At 39.0% G+C, this 22,946-nt stretch overlaps 1 protein-coding gene across 1 annotated transcript; it reads right to left on the bottom strand.

Annotated features, from left to right (window-relative positions):
* Positions 1-309: 309 nt before the first annotated feature.
* Positions 310-13,057, bottom strand: LOC133423014 (lanC-like protein 2). The gene is made up of 10 exons (XM_061713100.1): positions 12,879-13,057; positions 11,900-12,140; positions 9,419-9,536; positions 8,021-8,252; positions 7,790-7,937; positions 6,556-6,702; positions 4,164-4,346; positions 2,402-2,578; positions 1,867-1,939; positions 310-1,090 (listed from the first exon to the last, which is right to left on the bottom strand). The coding sequence occupies exons 2-10, from the start codon at positions 12,080-12,082 to the stop codon at positions 1,014-1,016; spliced, it is 1,338 nt and encodes a 445-aa protein (XP_061569084.1). The 5' UTR covers positions 12,083-12,140; positions 12,879-13,057; the 3' UTR covers positions 310-1,013.
* Positions 13,058-22,946: the final 9,889 nt, after the last annotated feature.

Genomic DNA, 22,946 nt, shown 5'->3' with positions numbered 1-22,946 from the left:
ATTCCGGGACCAGGTCCAGGACCGGATCCGACCGGACCAGATCGGTCCGGATCACCCGGATCACGTGACTTTTCCCTCTGAACTGCAGCTTCACGGAGGATTACCCAGAATGCAACACTCCTACGGACTCACTGAGGAGGTTCTAGGTCCTGGTCCTGGTTCTGGTCCAGACCAGGACCAGGACCAGGACCAGAACCCGAACCCGAGCACAAGGACCTGCGACACCGAGGACAAAAAAATAAAATAAAATAAAATAAAAAGAACAAAACCTGAACTGGAATAAAGACGTTGACTGAGTTTGTTGTTTGTGGCAGATCAGGTTTATTATCAGGTTTATTATTATCATGCACTGACAGGGAGGAGACGCAAACACCTGGAAACAAACACCTGGAAACACCTGGACACATTCAAACACACACCGGGAAACATCTGGAAACACACCTGGACAACCTTAAACACACCTGATACACACACTCAGACACACCTGGAAACACCTGGTGGACACACATTTAAACACACCTGGATAAAACACACCTGGAAACATCTGGACACGAAACACCTGGAAACACCTGGTGGACACATCTGTAAACACACACTTTAACACACCTGGAAACACCTGGAAACACTTAAGCACCTGGACACTCAAACAGGAGCAACAGCGGCAGGTAAAGCAGGTAAAGGTAACAGCATGCAGAGACATAAACATCAGCTGTAGCTCCTCCCCCAAGTCTCTGGTTGGTCTGGGGAGTCCAGGTCCAGGGGGGTTCACCAGAACCAGGACCAGGTCCAGGGGGTCCAACAAGACCAGAACCAGGTCCTGGTCTCTGACCCAGAACCAGGTCCAGAACCAGCAGGTCTCCAGGATTGTCCATCCAGGTCTAGAAGGGATTTCGGCTGCTCCAGGAACCCCCCCCCTCTGTCCCTCCGGCCCCAACCCGGGTCCGGTCCGGTCCAGTCCAGGTCCAGAACCAGGTCCAGGTCCAGAACCAGGTCTAGGTCCGGTTCTGGATCCATCAGAGTTCAAACGCTGGGAATCTGGAGGATTCCGGGTCGGTGAGTTCTGACAGGTAGTGGATGGTTCCGGCCATTCCTGAGGAGACAGAACACCCAGAACACCCGTTACCATGGAGACCAGTTACCACGGAGACCGGTTACCACGGAGACCGGTTACCACGGAGACCAGTTACCACGGAGACCGGTTACCACGGAGACCGGTTACCACGGTGAAGGAAGAAAAAATAAGTTTTGTGTCCTGAAATGTCCTTGATTCTCAAAACAGTCGTATCAGCTGTGCACCTGTTGTTTATTGTAACCGTGAGAGAGGCGCTTGGCCCACACGGGAAGCTCAGTCCCGTGTGGGCCAGGCCTTAGCGTGAGAACTGGCAGGCGGGGGTTGAAGGGGCAACCCCCTCCGCGAGAAAGGTATAAAGACGGGGGGCAGCCGGAAGTTCAGCAGAGTCTGCTGTGGGTCTAGTGCACGACGCCCAGCCGGGGTTTCTGATGGCTGCTCTGCCTGGACTGTCCGGCTCTCCCAGTCCTCTGTGTTAAGGTAAGAGTTCAGGCCAAGCCCCTATGTGATTGTATGTTGCTCTGTCATTTGCGGGGGATAACTTGACACCTAGAGTTATCCTAGCAACGGGCAGTTGTGTATAGCGAAAGCGAGTGTGTGTCTGATTCATTTTTGCACGGCCGACTGCTCTCGAACCAGAGATTTCTCCCAAAACACACGGAGACCGGTTACCACGGAGACCGGTTACCACAGAGACCGGTTACCACGGAAACCGGTTACCACAGAGACCAGTTACCACGGAGACCGGTTACCACGGAGACCGGTTACCACGGAGACGTCAGTCCCCCCCCCCTCACCTTCAAACAGAGAGTACGGTCGGTCCGGGATCCGGCAGCCGTGGGTTCCGTAGTCCAGACACCACTCAGCAAACTGGGAAAAAAACAGTTTAAAAACTCAGCAAACTGGACAAGGAGAGAACAAGGTCAACACATCAGAGCTTAGTTTAAACTGGAGAGACAGAAACAACCGGGTCAGGAACTAATCTCGTTAGCTAATCTAGACGTATCAACATGTTTCAGGTCCAGGTTTGTGGTTCAGCCCAGACTGATCCAGAACCAGAACCACAGAGACCGTTTGGAACCAGGAACATAAATCACGGCATCGTCTGCGTAGAGAATGATTTTGGTCTTTGTTTTCAGGTAGAATTAGAGCAGCAGAGCTCCCAGTACGGAGCAACATCAGTCAAGTTTGTTGTTCCCTGGTTCTTACCTTGCAGGCGCGGTACAGGGCGGTTATTCCCCGGTTCTTACCTTGCAGACGCGGTACAGGGCGGTTATTCCCCGGTTCTTACCTTGCAGGTGCGGTACAGGGCGGTTATTCCTCGGTTCTTACCTTGCAGGCGCGGTACAGGTGCTTGGGGTCCCGCGTTAGCTTGTACAGCGTCAGGAAGGCGTAGCCGTTGCCGGCGGCGCCGTGGCAGATGCCGTAGCCCTTCCGGAGCAAACCGCGCTGCCACACCACGTCAGCGCTTTCCACCGCCTCCTTCAGGTACTTGTCCTCCTGGAACACCTGCAGGTTAAACCGGAGTTAAACCGGGATTAAACCAGGATTAAACCTCCTTCAGGTACTTGTCCTCCTGGAACACCTGCAGGTGGAGTTAAACCGGAGTTAAACCGGAGTTAAACCGGGATTAAACCGGAGTTAAACCAGGATTAAACCTCCTTCAGGTACTTGTCCTCCTGGAACACCTGCAGGGCCAAACGGAGGATTCTCTGTTTCTCTTTTTTTCTCTTCCACCTTCTCCTCCCCCTCAATCTCTGCAGGTCTGAGGTCCAGAACCACCAGCCATTACCACCCATCTCCCATTGGCCAGTCTCTGATTCCCTGACTCCGCCCTCCACCAATCATCTCCACCTGTGCCCTATAAAAGGGCTGATTGCCAGTTGCCTCTTTCTCTCTCTCACAGAAAGTTGACGTCTGCTTAAGGCTGGATTAAGGTTTTACGTTAAACCAACGCAGAGCCAACGCCGTTGCCGCGACGCCGTTGCCGCGACGCCGTTGCCGCGACGCCGTTGCCGCGACGCCGTTGCCGCGACGCCGTTGCCGCGACGCCGTTGCCGCGACGCCGTTGCCGCGACGCCGTTGCCGCGACGCCGTTGCCGCGACGCCGTTGCCTCGACGCCGTTGCCGCGACGCCGTTGCCTCGACGCCGTTGCCTCGACGCCGTTGCCTCGACGCCGTTGCCGCGACGCCGTTGCCTCGACGCCGTTGCCGCGACGCCGTTGCCTCGACGCCGTTGCCGCGACGCCGTTGCCGCGACGCCATTGCCGCGACGCCGTCGCTGTGACGCCGTCGCCGCTACGCAGTCGCCGCGACGCCGTCGTGAACCTTTGGACTTCTCCGTCACTCCATTTCTCCGCGGTGCAGTACCCCCTGCGACCGCTAGGGGGTCGCAATCTTTTCCTGAATGGTTTATCCGACTTTTCCGGTCACAGTGAATCAAAGAGATAAGGACAACTATTGTGCAAAAAAACAAAAACAAAACCAAAAAAAATCACACACACTCGAAGAAAAGAGGCTGAGAGTTCACGACTGCTTCACGAACCGGAACCAAAAATGCATTGCTACCAAGAACCAATCACAGCCTCTCAGTCTGTGTTTGGTCTGCGACCTCTTGATGCGTAGTTACAATTTTTGGGAGGTGCGTGTCAGACGTGGAGTGCACCGTGGGGAGCTCATTGCGGCGCAACCTGCGGCGTAGGCTCGTGGTGGATTTAACGCAAAACCAGAATCCAGAAGCACTCCCTGCTGTTATTGTTCTTCCACTCATCGACTTCCGCAACTTGTAAATATTGTAAATATCTTGCTGGATTGACAGTAAAAACGAGCACATCCTTTAAAAACCATGTGTTGACTCAGTTATTTTCATCTTTTAATGTTTGGGTTCCCTTTATCTTAAATATGGTGCTGTGTGACCCTTGGTTTCTCTTCCTGTACATGGACTGACCGGGGGTTTCTAACATGAAATTGGGGGCTCGTCCGGGACGCTCTGAGCATTTGGGGGTGCAAATACTTGGTTCTCTAGACTGGTGCCCCTGGACCAGCAGGTCCAGGACCGTAGAGGGTTCTGGAGGGTACCAGGACCAGGACTCACCTGGCTCCCCAGGACCAGCAGGTGCAGAACCCCCCCGGCTCCGTGGCACCAGTGAACCAGCCGGTCGCTCTCGTTGCTCAACGACGACGGGAAGTTCCCGGACCGGAACCTCTTGTGACGGATGTAGTCCAGACTGGGCCGGACCAGCTCGGTGAGGAGGTCCTGGGGGAGCCGGGACCCAGGCTGGGGGGACAGAGAGAGAGAGGGGGGTTCTGGTTAGAACCAAGAACCAGGACCAGGAACCAGGGGCTTCATTTATCAACCGTTCGTACGCACAGATCTGTGCGTAAAGCGTACGTAAGAACATTCCCACGTAAAGTATGGTATTTATCAACATGTACCTGTGCGCAGGAACACGTGTAAATTTAAGCACAACCCCGACCATGATTACACACAAAACCTAGTGGTAGAACAGTGAAACTACAAATAGAACCCATTAAAAGAGTCACAGTGTTCAGCGATCTCAAACTTCACACATGTTCCCCGTTTCCTCCAATTAATAAAAATTCTCCATTAGTAATTCATTTTGAATAATTGGTGTGACAAGCTATAAAAGACAACTGTGGCAGGACGACCTGAAAAGAGAATATATATATATATATATATATATATATATATATATATATATATATATATATATATATATATATATATATATATATATTATATATATATATATTATTATATATATATATATTATTATTATATATATTATTATAGTATATTTATATCATAGTTATATTATATTTATAATAGAGCTTACATCTGGTATTAAACAGGTTATTTTTGTAAAAATGATATATATTTATTTATACAAATTAGTGTATAGTATAAAAAGTAAATACAGACATATAATTTATGTTTAGTTGTGGAAAGGGGGTGGGATTAAATACATTTATACTTCCTCCCACTCCTTTTCCAACATGTAACTGAAATATGTGTTTTGATGTGTTTTTTTTCTTTATGTGGTGGAATGTCCACCTGTATTTGTTTTCTTATCTTTTCTTCTTCTTTTTTTAAATATATATATATATATATATATATATATATATATATATATATATATATATATATATATATATATATATATATATATATATATATACATGTTCGAAATAAATAAAAACGAACGAACGAACGAACGAACGAACGAAACATGGAATAAAATACAAGTACCATGGCTTATCTTGCAGTGTTGTCTTGTTATCTTGTATTGTGTTGGAGGATTTGGAGAAGCGTGTTTTCAAAGAGCTGATCTGTTCAGTGAGAGACGGAGCGGCTGCTCAGCAGGAACCGCTTCCCCAAAAACATTCTGATGGATCTATGCCGTGATTTACAACCTATGTTGGAGTGGGAATGTTCTTACGCACACATCTGTATGTACGGTTGATAAATGAGGGGTGAGGGGGAAAGAATTAGGAATGTTTGATATTTTACCGTTCACGACAAACCGTCAAAAAAATTCCCCACGGTAAGAATTTGTATCTCACGGTAAAAATAATAAATTCCTGTTGATGATGTTTTTGTGTAAAGATGATTTATGGAAGGAAGGAAGGAAGGAAGGAAGGAAGGAAGGAAGGAAGGAAGGAAGGAAGGAAGGAAGGAAGGAAGGAAGGAAGGAAGGAAGGAAGGAAGGAAGGAAGGAAGGAAGGAAGGAAGGAAGGAAGGAACGAAATGAGCCTGAAAGAAAGAAAGAAAGAAAGAAAGAAAGAAAGAAAGAAAGAAAGAAAGAAAGAAAGAAAGAAAGAAAGAAAGAAAGAAAGAAAGAAAGAAAGAAAGAAAGAAAGAAAGAAAGAAAGAAAGAAAGAAAACAGGATAAATTCCCGTTGATGAGGTTTTTGTGTAACAAACATGGCGGATCTGAGAGCGAGATAGATTTATAGTTACAAAGGTGGAGTTGAATTGGTATTTTTTTTATCGTCATTTTTATTGTTATTGGGATAAATGCCAGAAATTATCGTGATACATTTTTTAGTTCATACCGCCCGTCCCTAGAAAGAATCCATTCACGCATTATTAAAGGGATTGTTGCTACCATATATGGTCATTATTATTACTTACTAGTGTGCTACGACCGGTGTCCGCACGTTTGATGATTACGGATTCTTTTGTACTTACACACATTCTAAATTTCATTCCTACGACAGAATTTAGATCCTTTTCTACAAACGGTTGATAAATGAGGCCCCTGGTCTGGGAGGAACCAGAACCAGAACCAGGTCCAAGGTGTGTCCACTCTCCTGGGTGGGATCAGCAGCATCAGGGAGATCTGACACGTAAACGGGTCAGAACTGATTCACCGTCTGCAGAGTTCTGCTGAGGTCCAGGTGGACCTGGTTCTGGTCCAGGTCTAGGTCCAGGTCCAGGTCCAGGTCCAGGTCCTGGTTCCTACCTGCAGCAGCATGTACAGGATCCCGGCCAGGCCGTGAGCGACTCCCAGGTACTGCTTGTTGTGCCACTCGTAGGTCAGAGGACAACGGTCCGACTTCTTCTGCTCCAACGACAAGTTCTGACCCGACGCCACGATGGCCGACACCACCTGAAAAAAAAGTTATTTTTTGTTATTTATTTTTATTTTATTTTTATTTTTTTTTATTGTATTTATTCATTTTTTAAATTCATAATCTTTTTTTTTTGTTTTCTTTTTATTCTTTTATCCCCACTTTATTCACAAAATTTCTGACTTTTTTCTCCAAATTGTATTTCAACATTAATCTCGACATTTCTACCTTTTTCTGGACATTTCGACTTTTTTCTCGAAGTGCACAATGAAAAAAAATCTCAAATATTTTTTCTCCTGCATGGCCTTGATACTCTTCCGTAAAAACTGACTAAAACTAAACTAAAACCTTTTCCAGTTTTCGTCGACTAAAACTATCACATACAGAAAAGACTCAAATGTGACTAAAACTAATCAGCATTTTCATCCAAAAGACTAAGACTAAATCAAAAATGGCTGCCGGAAACAACACAGGTCCAGTGGAACCGGGTCGGAGCAGGTCCGGTCCACTGTTGTTTTCGTCAACGATAATGAAATTATTTCGTTGACGCACCTTTTTTTCATGACGATAACGAGACGGTGACGTACGTTAGAGTTTCAGGGCAGGAGAAAAATAAAAATAATATTTTAGAGGAGGAAGATTTTTTTTCATTATGCACTTCGAGAAAAAAGTCGAAATGTCAAGAAAAAAGTCGAAATTTTGACTTTATTCACGAAATTTCAACTTTTTTCTCAACATTTCAACTTTTTTTGTGAAATTGTATTTCAACATTAATCTCAACATTTCAATTGTATTCATGAAATTTCAACTTTAAATGAAGGCAAAAAAAAAGGCGAAATTTCTTTTTATTCTTTTATCACATTTCGACTATTCATAAAATTTCAACTTCTCAAAATTTTGACTTTATTCACAAAATCTTGACTTTATTCTCAAAATTTTAATTCGAAATAATTTAATCTAATTTAATTCGAAATTAATAATGAATAATTAATTGATTAATAATTAATAATTAATTTAATTTAATTCAAAATTTTAAATTTGAATTCACGGAATTTGAATTCACAAAACCCGCTGGTACTGGTCCAGGTCCGGTACCGGGTCGGTGGTACCGGGTCGGGGACTCACCTGGTCCACCGTGTCCTGGTCCACGGATCCGGGTCCGACCTCCTTCAGGACGAACAGCAGAGAGAACAAGTACCCGGATCTCCCGTAGAGGATTTCATCAGGGACGTCAGAGTCCTGGTCCAGGACCAGGACCCGGAGCTGCAGGAGCCTGAAAGAACCAGAACCAGAACCTGGTTCAGAACCTGGACCCTAGTGGTCTGTAGAGTTCCCAGCATGCATTGCGGTCCTCACCGGTCCAGCAGGTCCCGGCTCTGGTCCTGGTTCCCCAGCCGGTGCTGGACTACGGCCCCCACCGCCAGCGGCCCGGCGTCCCCGCAGAGGAAGGAGACTTTCCTCCGGTTCAGGGTCCGGTCCGGGGTCCGGTTCAGGGTCCGCAGGGCCCGCTTCACGTGGTCCAGGGCCCGGTTCAGGTGAGGGGGGTCTCCCGAGACCCGGTGGAGCTGCAGGTACAGCAGGGCGATACCTGGGGGAGGGGGACCGGGTTAGACCTGGACCCGGGGCAGAACCAGACCCCCCGGTTAACCCTCCAACATGGAGAGGAGATGCTAACATGCTAACATGCTAGTATTAGTTAGTGCCACGGCTGCGCCAGAGGAACTCTTATTATTGCTCAGGCTTATTATTTATTCTTCCGTATAAACTTCGGTGCGTAACTAGTCCTGCAGCTTTGAGAAAACGTGAAAAGTAAAAACGTAGAAACGTGCGCCCTAATCGGGAATCGAGTGGTATGACTTTTATTAGCGATTGGTGCGCACGTTTTCGCGCAACGTACGAAAACGTGCGCTTTTTGGCTCCATCCAGAACGCATTGGGAGAACTTTGGGGCCTCACCACTCGCACACCGTTACTCGAAAAATTCTGAACCGATTTAGAAAGTTGTAGGCCCTGAATTTATCTACAGTCCTGTGGATTTTCAGAGTGATGGCACAAATAGTTTTCGCATGAAGTGCAAAAATATTTCCAGATTTCCAAACTAATGGGGAGATTTTCCCATGTATGTGTGTGGAGCGGAATGTCACACTGTGTCACTCTTCTCTCCAAAACATCAACCGTTTTTTTCCTAAGATGTAAACTTTTCAATATATGAGCACTCAAGCGAGGACTGGAAATCACTTTTTCATCAAATCTAGAGTGCGGATGTCGGTTGGTAGAGTGTGAGAAACAGTAAAAAATAACCCACATTTTTATTTGTAACTCGAGCTCACGGCCAAACCGTAAAAAGGAGACCAATAATTTTTGGTCAGAATGTAGACATACGTGTTGGGATTCATAAAATGTGACTTTGACAGGCGGGGTATGCACAACATTTAAACGGGGGGGGGGCTAGAGCGGCACCAATACCTGTCTCAGTCCCCATTGACTGTAATGTAATCAAAAGTTTTCTTCAAAATAATCTCACTCTGTCTTCGCACTGACCTTACTCACTCATTTTAAGGAATATCTGAATGAAATTAAGATTGTCAGAATCTGCCGGGTTCTGTGTGTCTCATGATGTTTTTGTTTTTCTGCTAAGAGCTACGGTTTGATCACAAATCAGAGTTATTTGAGACCTTGTCAGAAGCTTCAGTGTGCTGAGCTAACATGGAGATGCTAACATGGAGAGGAGATGCTAACATGCTAACATGCTAACCTGTCCAGCCCGTGTAGGCGGAGCTGTCGTGCGGGTCGGCCGTCTTAAGCCCCTCCTCCATCTGCTGCAGCAGGTCCTGGATCTTGGACTGGACCTTTTTCTGGAACCCGGGACTGATCTGGAACCAGAACCAGAACAAGACTGGGTCAGTCAGTTTAGTTATTACAAGGAGAAATTAAAGCTGCAGCAGCGATGAACGGATGAACGGATGAACGGATGAACGGCCTCCACCCTGGTGCAGGTTCAGGCTGCAGTGGAAGCTTGTAGGACTTCATGGAGATTCTTCAGACCTGGACATTTAGTGGATGAAACCACCCACGACTCTTTATCAAACCATTCAAACATTATGGCAGAAAGTAGGAACTATCACATATCGACCAATCACATGAAGGGGGGGAGACACACATTTTGATGTATAACACACCTGGGTGCACGTTAGGAATGTTTGATATTTTACCGTTCACGATAAAACCGTCAAAACATTCCCCACGATAAGAATTTGTATCTCACGGTAAAAACGATAAATTCCCGTTGATGACGTTTTTGAAGGAAGGAAGGAAGGAAGGAAGGAAGGAAGGAAGGAAGGAAGGAAGGAAGGAAGGAAGGAAGGAAGGATATGAGCCAGAAAGAAAGAAAGAAAGAAAGAAAGAAAGAAAGAAAGAAAGAAAGAAAGAAAGAAAGAAAGAAAGAAAGAAAGAAAGAAAGAAAGAAAGAAAGAAAGAAAGAAAGAAAGAAAGAAAGAGCAGTGATTTGGCTCCAAAGACTGAATGTGGAGATAGATTTATAGTTACAAAGATGGAGTTGAATTGGTATTTCTTTTATCGAAATTTTTATCGTTATCGGGATAAATGCCAGAAATTATCGTGATACATTTTTTACTCCATACCGCCCATCTCTAGTGCACGTTACGGTTCGGGCCGCATTAACGGCCGAAGGAATGGCATAAATTGCACCAAAATGACACGATTAATCCAAAATGGCCGACTTCCTGTTGGGTTTGGGCCATGGCTCCAAGAGACTTTTCTTTAAGTTGTGACATGATACAGGTGTGTACCGATTTTCGTGCATGTACGTCAAACCGTATCGTGGGGCTTGAGGCACAAAGTTTTCTAGGGGGCGCTGTTGAGCCCTAATAAAACCAGGGTTCCTACACATTTTTCAAGGTCAAATTCAAGCACTTTCAAGGGTCATTTTCAAAATCTAATCTAAAATATCTACAGGAATATATAAACTCATAATTGTTTTTTCGGCTTTTTATCACAATTATGTTCATTGTATCGTGCTGTAAACATCTAGTTATGTTTCATCTTACTGATTTTATTTCTCCTTGTAAAAACTAAACTATACAATCTGATCCCAAACTTATAATTTCAAGCACTTGAACTAAAATTCAAGCACTTTTCAGGCCTTGAAAACACAACATTGAAATTCAAGCACTTTCAAGGATTTCAAGCCCCCGTAGGATCATTATAATCATCATTATTTTGAGGACATTTCCGTCACTATTGAGGAAGATTATATTAGATATTTTTTTTTTTCTTCTATTTTTTATTTATGTATTTCTTTCGGTTTGTTAATTTATTTGGTTTTCATCTGTGTGTAAACAGCAAGACCTGCTTGCATTTTATTGTGCAATTAATGTGATACTTGCTGATTGCTTTGGGCTTTTTTGTACATTTATATTGAACTTCAATAAAAAATATTGTTCACAAAAAAAATAAACTATCAGTTATTGTTTTGGCTTAAACTTTTAATATTGGTGCTTATTTTTCTAAATAACTGAGATAATGTTAGATTCCTGTTTTTTGGACTTTTCCAGGTGGATCCGCAAGTGAGGTATTAAAATTCAAGCACTTTCAAGGATTTCCAGCCCCCGTAGTTATAATTTCAAGCACTGAAACTAAAATTCAAGCATATATATACAGAATTTCAAGCACTTAACCGTAGAAAAGAAAACAAAAAAAAGAAGAAAAAAAAAACAAAAAATAAAACCCTGTTTTTACGATGGGAGTGGACCTAGCAACAGGGGCGGGGCTAAAGGGTCGACGTACATGTGTTGTATGGATTACTGTTTAGGAACTCCATTACCCAGCATTCCCTAGGTGCTTAGCACATGCGCAGTAGCTTCAGCAGAGCGCCAGCTGGAAGTGTCAGTTGTGGTTGTTGCCATGACAACACGGAGTCGGTTATTATATCGGTCTGGGAATAAACGTCTTGAGGAGACCAGCTACACGCCTCGTCTGCTATATACTTATATATTAAGACAGACAACACATGGTGTCAGATGCACGTAATTATAAGAAGAATTTTATATTAAGACAGACAACACAGTACACAAACACAAAGATGCGGACACGCCCCCTGTCAATCACAGCTGCGGGACACGCCCCATGTCAATCACAGCTGCGGGACACGCCCCCTCCCGTCAGCTGTTATGATGATATTAAAGTTACTTTAGTCCCGGTTCCCGGGTCTCCTCACCTTCCCGTCCCGGCCAAAGGTCCGGCTGTAGTCCGGTTCCTGGTCCGGGTCCTGGTCCGGGTCCTGGTCCGGGTCCCCCGGGGGGCCCTGGTCCTGCTTCCAGTCCGGGAACGGGTTCGGGAAACTCCGCTCCTCCATGTCGGAATCAGACACTCGCAGCCGCTTGGACACGTGGTCTCCCATCGCTACTGCGGCTGCGCGGGATCACCACCGCGGAGGAGACTCCACCTCCGCACTGCGCCTGCGCGAGGAGGGTTTTTTAATATATAATATAAATATATCTGAGTATTATAAATATAAATATACCTGAATATTATAAATATTATACCTGAATATTATAAATATAAATATATCTGAACATTATAAATATTATACCTGAATATTATAAATATAAATATACCTGAGCATAATAAATATAAATATACCTGAATATTATAAATATTATACCTAATATTATAAATATAATTATACCTGAACATTATAAATATAAATATACATGAGTATTATAAATATAAATATACCTCAATATTATAAATATAAATATACCTGAATATTATAAATATAAATATACCTGAATATTATAAATATAAATATACCTGGGTATTATAAATACATGATATAAATACATGATATATCAGAGCAATTATAAATAATATACATATACAACATATATAATATATACAGGACTGTCTCAGAAAATTAGAATATTGTGATAAAGTTCTTTATTTTCTGTAATGTAATTAAAAAACAAAGATTGAGATTAAGATTCCCAGAATATTCTAATTTTTTGAGAAAGGATATTTAAGTTTTCTTAAACTGTAAACCATGATCAGCAATATTAAAATAATAAAAGGCTTGGATGACATTTTTTTATATATATATATATATATATATATATACACACACACACACATACGAGCAGATGGTTGAGAGGAAGAGGAGGATGAGGATGAAGATGCCCCCCCCCCCCTTCACTTACAGGCTGCAGGTGGAGCAGGATCTGGTCTAAAACCCCCAGAACCAGAACCAGACCTAAACCAGAACCAGAACTGGTCTCAGGTGTGCTGGATCAGAGGACGGCCCCCCTTTAGCCCCCCTTTAGTCTGGTCTGGGAGGATCCGGTTCCCGGCGGCCCCCCTTCAGCATCCCGGTGGATCAGTGGACGCTGTAGCAGATGGTGCTGATGCTGGAGAGGATTATACAGCAAACGTGGCGCCGCCCCCTACGTAGCTCCGCCCCTTACGTGACTCCGCCCACCACGTAACTCCGCCCCCTACGTAACTCCGCCTTACGTGACTCCGATCCTTACGGGACCCCGCCCACCACGTAACTCCGCCCACCACGTAACCCCGCCCCCCAACCGGGGACTTAGCTGCATCTGTTTCCATCTATTTTTTCCATCAAAAAAGAGGAAAAAAAGAAGAAAAAAAAAGAAAAAAAGAGAAAAAAGAGGGGGGGGAAAGAAAAAAAGAAAAGAAGAAAGAAAAAGGAGAGAAAAAAGAGGAAAAAAGAAAAAAAGGAAAAAAGAAAAAAAAGAAAAAAGGAAAAAAAGAGGAAAAAAGAAAGAAAAAAAGAGAAAAAATAATGAAAAAAGAGGAAAAAAGAGGAAAAAAGAAAAGAAGAAAGAAAAAAAGAGAAGAAAGAGGGAAAAAGAGGAAAAAAGAAAAAAATAGAAAAAATGGGGGGGAAAAAGGAACAAAAAGAAAAAAAGGAAAAAAGAAAAAAAAGGAAAAAGGAAAAAAAGGAAAAAAGAGGGAAAAAAGAGGAAAAAAAGAAAAGAAGAAAGAAAAAAGAGGAAAAAAGAAAATAATTAGAAAAAATGGGAAAAAAGGAACAAAAAGAAGAAAAGGATGGAGACAGAACTCAATACCTACAACAAAAAGGAAAATTAAACTGCTGGACAAAAACGCCCATAAACATATGGTTCAAACATAAATGGTAAAAACAGATCAAACTATTAAGATGGTGACACATGATAAAGATGTTAAACGTGCTCAGATGGATGGGAGATACAAACACTGGTCCCTTCAGGAATAACTACATACAGTACGGCCTCATCTCTGTTTCCAAACACTAAAAGATAGATATCATTTAGAAAAACACCTTCAGGTTAGAGCCCATTATAACAGTAATATCAAAACAACACAAGAGTGGAACATAGATCTAATAAATATAAATCCAAGTCCATCAGAAACATGATTGCTAGACTGTACGCATGTTTACAATCTCAAACACACTTTATATGAAACATAACTGGCAGAAGGAAGCTACAATAGAAATAACATGTGTGTTTTGATGGAGGAACTTCCAACGCTGCCGTGTGGCTTTTCCTTTGCTGCTGATTTCAGAGCGGCTGTTACAATCTGTGCACTTTTCTTATTTCTCTTTCTTTTATTTTGCTTTGCTTTTAGTTTTATGTCATTGTTACATTTTACTTGTAATGTCAAAAATATAAAAATCTTTAAAAATAAAGTTTAAAAAAATTTAAAGAAAAAGAAGAAAAAGAAAAAAGAAAAAAAGAAAAAAAGGGGAAAAAAGAGGAAAAAAATAGAGAAAAAAAAGAGAAAAAAGAGGGAAAAAAGAAAAGAAGAAAGAAAAAAGAGAAAAAAGAGGGAAAAAAGAGGAAAAAAGAAAATAATTAGAAAAAAATGGGAAAAAAGGAACAAAAAGAAGAAAAGGAAAAATGAAAAAAAAGGAAAAAAGAAAAAAAGGAAAAAAAGAAAAACAGAGGAAAAAAAGAAAGAAAAAAAAAGAGAAAAAAGAGGGAAAAAAGAGGAAAAAAAGAGGAAAAAAAGAAAAGAAGAAAGAAAAAAAAGAGGGAAAAAAGAGGAAAAAAGAAAATAATTAGAAAAAAATGGGAAAAAAAGGAACAAAAAGAAGAAAAGGAAAAAAGAAAAAAAAGGAGAAAAAAAAGAAAAAAGGAAAAAAGAGGAAAAAACGAAAGAAAAAAAAGAGAAAAAAGAAGGAAAAAAGAGGAAAAAAAGAAAATAATTAGAAAAAAAATGGGAAAAAAGGAACAAAAAGAAGAAAAGGAAAAATGAAAAAAAGGAAAAAAGAGGAAAAAAAGAGGGAAAAAAGAGGAAAAAAAGAAAGAAAAAAAATAGAAAAAGAGGGAAAAAAGAGGAAAAAAAAGAGGGGAAAAAAAAGAAAAGAAGAAAAAAGAGGAAAAAAGAAAATAATTAGAAAAAATGCGAAAAAAGGAACAAAAAGAGGAAAAGGAAAAACGAAAAAAAGGAAAAAAAGAGGAAAAAATGAAAGAAAAAAAGAGAAAAAAGAGGGAAAAAGAGGAAAAAAGAGGAAAAAATAAAATAATTAGAAAAATGGGAAAAAAAAGGAACAAAAAGAAGAAAAGGAAAAAAGAAAAAAAAGGAAAAAAGAAAAAAAGGAAAAAAGAAAAAAGGAAAAAAAGAGGAAAAAAAGAAAGAAAAAAAAGAGAAAAACCACCTAACATAAAAAGCGTCTCCGATATAATAACTACACATAATGACTTCAAATTGGTGGGTATTTCATCGCCTTACCTCAGGAGTTTGTCGACGTGCGGCCACTGAAATCAACGGGATCAACGGGATCGACGCCACTTATGGAACTATAGACTAACCCTAACCCTAACTATAGAGGGCTCCAGAACCCGGAAGTGCGGGTTACAACAGAGTCCTATGGAAGTGTCGCCACTCTGTTTTATCCACCGCTCTGGTCCTGGACTAGAGGAAACCTGGACTAGGGAGAGACGAGGGAGGGGAAAAAAAGAGGAAAAAAAGAAAGAAAAAAGAGGGGGAAAATAGGAAAAAAGAAAATAATTAGAAAAAATGGAAAAAAAATGAACAAAAAGAAGAAAAAAGGAAAGAAGAAAAAAAAAGCAAAAAGGAAAAAAAGAAAAGAAGAAAGCAAAAAGAGAAAAGAGAGGGAATAAAGAGGAAAAAAGAAAATAATTAGAAAAAATGGAAAGAAAGGAACAAAAAGAAGAAAAGGAAAAAAGAAAAAGAGGAACAAATGAAAGAAAAAAAGAGAAAAAAGAGGGAAAAAGAGGAAAAAAGAGGAAAAAAAGAAAAGAAGAAAGAAAAAAAGAGGGAACAAAGAGGAAAAAAGAAAATAATTAGAAAAATGGGAAAAAAAAGGAACAAAAAGAAGAAAAGAAAAAAAAGGAAAAACGAAAAAAAGGAAAAAAAGAGGAAAAAATGAAAGAAAAAAAGAGAAAAAAGAGGGAAAAAGAGGAAAAAAGAGGAAAAAAAGAAAAGAAGAAAGAAAAAAAGAGGGAAAAAAGAGGAAAAAATAAAATAATTAGAAAAATGGGGAAAAAAAGGAACAAAAAGAAGAAAAGGAAAAAAGAAAAAAAAAGGAAAAAAGAAAAAAAGGAAAAAAGAAAAAAGGAAAAAAAGAGGAAAAAAAGAAAGAAAAAAAAGAGAAAAACCACCTAACATAAAAAGCGTCTCCGATATAATAACTACACATAATGACTTCAAATTGGTGGGTATTTCATCGCCTTACCTCAGGAGTTTGTCGACGTGCGGCCACTGAAATCAACGGGATCAACGGGACCGACGTCACTTATGGAACTATAGACCAGCCTTTCTCAACCTTTTTTCAGTCATGACACCGTTCAAAAGTGAATAAAATCTCACGACACCCCAGAGTAAAATATAATTAAAAACCACACTGCATCGCTGTAAATCAGGGGTCACCAATCCTGGTCCTCGAGGGCCGGTGTCCTGCATGTTTTAGATGTTTCTCTGCTTTAACACACCTGATTCTAATTAATCCTCGTTACCAGCTTGTCATCAAAGTCTGGATAGTTCTGTTAATGACACAGTCACTTGTATCATGGTGCAATGAAGCAGGGAAACATCTAAAACCTGCAGGGACACCGGCCCTCGAGGACCAGGGTTGGTGACCCCTGCTGTAAATGCATATGACGCGCATGTACGGTGCGGCGGCGCGTAGCCTATGGCGTACCCTATGCCGTAGGCTACGCGTCGATTTAACACGGAACCATAATTCAGGCTTCACTTTGAACGGACGGTTCACACCGACGTCCAGCAGTTGGTGTTCCTTCGTCAGACCTCCCGGAATAACAGCAAGCACAGCGTTCATATTTTTCACTTCTTTCTTTACATTGTCTCTGAGACGGGCGCACATAGAGTCACAGATCAACAGCGATAGTGATGTGTGAAAAAAAACACCGGGTCACCTTACATAGACCTGGCTCAGCCACTCATCATCATCCTTTCATCCATCCATGGATAACAATAATACAATGGGCGCATTGCATTATTGGGCGCGCGGCACATTTAAAAAAAAAGACGTTTGTCTGCGCCTAATGGTCGTCAAAATACGGTATCTTATTTATTTATTTATTTATTCATTCATTCATTCATTGGCAAAAATAATGTATTTATGTATGCATTCATATATTTATATATGAAATGTCAGAATAGGTAATTTTTTGATGACACCCCTAAAGCAGTCAGGGGACACCCCAGGGTGCCGCGACACCCCTGTTGAGAAAGGCTGCTATAGACTAACCCTAACCCTAACTATAGAGGGCTCCAGAACCCGGAAGTGCGGGTTACAACAGAGTCCTATGGAAGTGTCGCCACTCTGTTTTATCCACCGCTCTGGTCCTGGACTAGATGAAACCTGGACTAGGGAGAGACGAGGGAGGGGAAAAAAAGAGGAAAAAAAGAAAGAAAAAAAGAAAAAAGGAAAAAAGAAAAAAAGGGGAAAAAAGAGGAAAAAAAGAAAGAAAAAAAAGAGAAAAAAGAGGAAAAAAAGAGGGAAAAAAGAGAAAAAAGAGGAAAAAAGAAAGGAAAAAGAGGGAAAAAAAAGAGGGGAAAAAAAGAAAAGAAGAAAAAAGAGGAAAAAAGAAAATAATTAGAAAAAATGGGAAAAAAGGAACAAAAAGAAGAAAAGAAAAAAAAGGAAAAACGAAAAAAAGAAAGAAAAAAGAGGAAAAAAAGAAAAAAAGAAAAAAGGAAAAAAAGAGGAAAAAAAGAAAAAAGGAAAAAAGAAAAAAAGGGGAAAAAAAGAGGAAAAAAAGAAAGAAAAAAAAGAGAAAAAAGAGGAAAAAAAGAGGGAAAAAAGATAAAAAAGAGGAAAAAAAGAAAGAAAAAAAAGAGAAGAGGGAAAAAAGAGGAAAAAAAAGAGGGGAAAAAAAAGAAAAGAAGAAAAAATAGGAAAAAAGAAAATAATTAGAAAAAATGGGAAAAAAGGAACAAAAAGAAGAAAAGGAAAAAAGAAAAAAAAAGGAAAAACGAAAAAAAGGAAAAAAAGAGGAAAAAATGAAAGAAAAAAAGAGAAAAAAGAGGGAAAAAGAGGAAAAAAGAGGAAAAAAAGAAAAGAAGAAAGAAAAAAAGAGGGAAAAAAGAGGAAAAAATAAAATAACTAGAAAAATGGGAAAAAAAAAGGAACAAAAAGAAGAAAAGGAAAAAAGAAAAAAAAAGGAAAAAAGAAAAAAAGGAAAAAAGAAAAAAGGAAAAAAAGAGGAAAAAAAGAAAGAAAAAAAAGAGAAAAACCACCTAACATAAAAAGCGTCTCCGATATAATAACTACACATAATGACTTCAAATTGGTCAGTATTTCATCGCCTTACCTCAGGAGTTTGTCGACGTGCGGCCACTGAAATCAACGGGATCCAGCGGGACCGACGTCACTTATGGAACTATAGACTAACCCTAACCCTAACTATAGAGGGCTCCAGAACCCGGAAGTGCGGGTTACAACAGAGTCCTATGGAAGTGTCGCCACTCTGTTTTATCCACCGCTCTGGTCCTGGACTAGAGGAAACCTGGACTAGGGAGAGACGAGGGAGGGGAAAAAAAGAAAAAAGGAAAAAAAGAGGAAAAAAAGAAAAAAGGAAAAAAGGGGAAAAAAAGAGGAAAAAAAGAAAGAAAAAAAAGAGAAAAAAGAGGAAAAAAAGAGGGAAAAAAGAGAAAAAAGAGGAAAAAAAGAAAAAAGGAAAAAAGAAAAAAAGGGGAAAAAAAGAGGAAAAAAAGAAAGAAAAAAAAGAGAAAAAAGAGAAAAAAGAGGAAAAAAAGAAAGAAAAAAAAGAGAAAAAGAGGGAAAAAAGAGGAAAAAAAGAGGGGGAAAAAAAGAAAAGAAGAAAAAAGAGGAAAAAAGAAAATAATTAGAAAAAATGGGAAAAAAGGAACAAAAAGAAGAAAAGGAAAAAAGAAAAAAAAAGGAAAAACGAAAAAAAGGAAAAAAAGAGGAAAAAATGAAAGAAAAAAAGAGAAAAAAGAGGGAAAAGGAGGAAAAAAAGATTAGAAGAAAGAAAAAAAAAAGAGGGAACAAAGAGGAAAAAAGAAAATAATTAGAAAAATGGGAAAAAAAAAGGAACAAAAAGAAGAAAAGGAAAAAAGAAAAAAAAGGAAAAACGAAAAAAAGGAAAAAAGAAAAAAAAGGAAAAACGAAAAAAAGGAAAAAAGAGGAAAAAATGAAAGAAAAAAAGAGAAAAAAGAGGGAAAAAGAGGAAAAAAGAGGAAAAAAAGAAAAGAAGAAAAAAAGAGGGAACAAAGAGGAAAAAAGAAAATAATTAGAAAAATGGGAAAAAAGGAACAAAAAGAAGAAAAGGAAAAAAGAAAAAAAAGGAAAAACGAAAAAAAGGAAAAAAAGAGGAAAAAATGAAAGAAAAAAAGAGAAAAAAGAGGGAAAAAGAGGAAAAAAGAGGAAAAAAAGAAAAGAAGAAAGAAAAAAAGAGGGAAAAAAGAGGAAAAAATAAAATAATTAGAAAAATGGGAAAAAAAAGGAACAAAAAGAAGAAAAGGAAAAAAGAAAAAAAAAGGAAAAAAGAAAAAAAGGAAAAAAGAAGAAAGGAAAAAAAGAGGAAAAAAAGAAAGAAAAAAAAGAGAAAAACCACCTAACATAAAAAGCGTCTCCGATATAATAACTACACATAATGACTTCAAATTGGTCAGTATTTCATCGCCTTACCTCAGGAGTTTCTCGACGTGCGGCCACTGAAATCAACGGGATCCAGCGGGACCGACGTCACTTATGGAACTATAGACTAACCCTAACCCTAACTATAGAGGGCTCCAGAACCCGGAAGTGCGGGTTACAACAGAGTCCTATGGAAGTGTCGCCACTCTGTTTTATCCACCGCTCTGGTCCTGGACTAGAGGAAACCTGGACTAGGGAGAGACGAGGGAGGGGAAAAAAAGAAAAAAGGAAAAAAAGAGGAAAAAAAGAAAAAAGGAAAAAAGAAAAAAAGGGGAAAAAAAGAGGAAAAAAAGAAAGAAAAAAAAGAGAAAAAAGAGGAAAAAAAGAGGGAAAAAAGAGAAAAAAGAGGAAAAAAAGAAAGGAAAAAGAGGGAAAAAAAAGAGGGGAAAAAAAGAAAAGAAGAAAAAAGAGGAAAAAAGAAAATAATTAGAAAAAATGTGAAAAAAGGAACAAAAAGAAGAAAAGAAAAAAAAGGAAAAACGAAAAAAAGAAAGAAAAAAGAGGAAAAAAAGAAAAAAAGAAAAAAGGAAAAAAAGAGGAAAAAAAGAAAAAAGGAAAAAAGAAAAAAAGGGGAAAAAAAGAGGAAAAAAAGAAAGAAAAAAAAGAGAAAAAAGAGGAAAAAAAGAGGGAAAAAAGATAAAAAAGAGGAAAAAAAGAAAGAAAAAAAAGAGAAAAAAGAGGAAAAAAAGAGGGAAAAAAGAGAAAAAAGAGGAAAAAAAGAAAGGAAAAAGAGGGAAAAAAAAGAGGGGAAAAAAAGAAAAGAAGAAAAAAGAGGAAAAAAGAAAATAATTAGAAAAAATGGGAAAAAAGGAACAAAAAGAAGAAAAGAAAAAAAAGGAAAAACGAAAAAAAGAAAGAAAAAAGAGGAAAAAAAGAAAAAAGGAAAAAAAGAGGAAAAAAAGAAAAAAGGAAAAAAGAAAAAAAGGGGAAAAAAGAGGAAAAAAAGAAAGAAAAAAAAGAGAAAAAAGAGGAAAAAAAGAGGGAAAAAAGATAAAAAAGAGGAAAAAAAGAAAGAAAAAAAAGAGAAGAGGGAAAAAGAGGAAAAAAAAGAGGGGAAAAAAAAGAAAAGAAGAAAAAATAGGAAAAAAGAAAATAATTAGAAAAAATGGGAAAAAAGGAACAAAAAGAAGAAAAGGAAAAAAGAAAAAAAAGGAAAAACGAAAAAAAGGAAAAAAAGAGGAAAAAATGAAAGAAAAAAAGAGAAAAAAGAGGGAAAAAGAGGAAAAAAGAGGAAAAAAAGAAAAGAAGAAAGAAAAAAAGAGGGAAAAAAGAGGAAAAAAGAAAATAATTAGAAAAATGGGAAAAAAAGGAACAAAAAGAAGAAAAGGAAAAAAGAAAAAAAAGGAAAAACGAAAAAAAGGAAAAAAGAGGAAAAAATGAAAGAAAAAAAGAGAAAAAAGAGGGAAAAAGAGGAAAAAAGAGGAAAAAAAGAAAAGAAGAAAGAAAAAAAGAGGGAAAAAAGAGGAAAAAATAAAATAATTAGAAAAATGGGAAAAAAAAAGGAACAAAAAGAAGAAAAGGAAAAAAGAAAAAAAAAGGAAAAAAGAAAAAAAGGAAAAAAGAAAAAAGGAAAAAAAGAGGAAAAAAAGAAAGAAAAAAAAGAGAAAAACCACCTAACATAAAAAGCGTCTCCGATATAATAACTACACATAATGACTTCAAATTGGTCGGTATTTCATGGCCTTACCTCAGGAGTTTCTCGACGTGCGGCCACTGAAATCAACGGGATCCAGCGGGACCGACGTCACTTATGGAACTATAGACTAACCCTAACCCTAACTATAGAGGGCTCCAGAACCCGGAAGTGCGGGTTACAACAGAGTCCTATGGAAGTGTCGCCACTCTGTTTTATCCACCGCTCTGGTCCTGGACTAGAGGAAACCTGGACTAGGGAGAGACGAGGGAGGGGAAAAAAAGAGGAAAAAAAGAAAAAAAAAAGAGAAAAAAGAGGAAAAAAAGAGGGAAAAAAAGAGGAAAAAAGAAAGAAAAAAGAGGGGAAAAATAGGAAAAAAGAAAATAATTAGAAAAAATGGAAAAAAATGAACAAAAAGAAGAAAAGGAAAAAAGAAAAAAAAGAGGAAAAAATGAAAGAAAAAAGAGAAAAAATAGGGAAAAAAGAGGAAAAAAAGAAGAGAAGAAAGAAAAAAAAGAGGGAAAAAAGAGGAAAAAGGAAAATAATTAGAAAAAATTGGAAAAAAGGAACAAAAAGAAGAAAAGGAAAAAAGAAAAAAAAGGAAAAAAGAAAAAAGGAAAAAAAGAGGAAAAAATGAAAGAAAAAAAAAGAAAAAAGAAGGAAAAAAGAGGAAAAAAGAAAAAAGGAAAAAAAGAGGAAAAGAAGAAAAAAAGAGGGAAAAAATAGGAAAAAGAAAATAATTAGAAAAAATGGGAAAAAAGGAACAAAAAGAAGAAAAGGAAAAATGAAAAAAAAGGAAAAAAGAAAAAAAGAAAAAAGGAAAAAAAGAGGAAAAAGGAAAGAAAAAAAAGAGAAAAACCACCTAACATAAAAAGCGTCTCCAATATAATAACTACACATAATGACTTCAAATTGGTGGGTATTTCATGGCCTTACCTCAGGAGTTTGTTGACGTGCAGCCACTGAAATCAACGGGATCCAGCGGGACCGACGCCACTTATGGAACTATAGACTAACCCTAACCCTAACTATAGAGGGCTCCAGAACCCGGAAGTGCGGGTTACAACAGAGTCCTATGGAAGTGTCGCCACTCTGTTTTATCCACCGCTCTGGTCCTGGACTAGAGGAAACCTGGACTAGGGAGAGACGAGGGAGGGGAAAAAAAGAAAAAAGGAAAGAAAGAGGAAAAAAAGAAAAAAGGAAAAAAGAAAAAAAGGGGAAAAAAAGAGGAAAAAAAGAAAGAAAAAAAGAGAAAAAAGAGGAAAAAAAGAGGGAAAAAGAGAAAAAAGAGGAAAAAAAGAAAGAAAAAAAGATAAAAAGAGGGAAAAAAGAGGAAAAAAAAGAGGGGAAAAAAAAGAAAAGAAGAAAAAAGAGGAAAAAAGAAAATAATTAGAAAAAATGGGAAAAAAGGAACAAAAAGAAGAAAAGGAAAAAAGAAAAAAAAAGGAAAAACGAAAAAAAGGAAAAAAAGAGGAAAAA

The sequence above is a fragment of the Cololabis saira genome, chromosome 22 (genome assembly GCF_033807715.1).
Source record: "Cololabis saira isolate AMF1-May2022 chromosome 22, fColSai1.1, whole genome shotgun sequence".
Lineage (NCBI taxonomy): Eukaryota > Metazoa > Chordata > Actinopteri > Beloniformes > Belonidae > Cololabis > Cololabis saira.
This window is presented reverse-complemented; position numbering and strand designations above follow the sequence as displayed.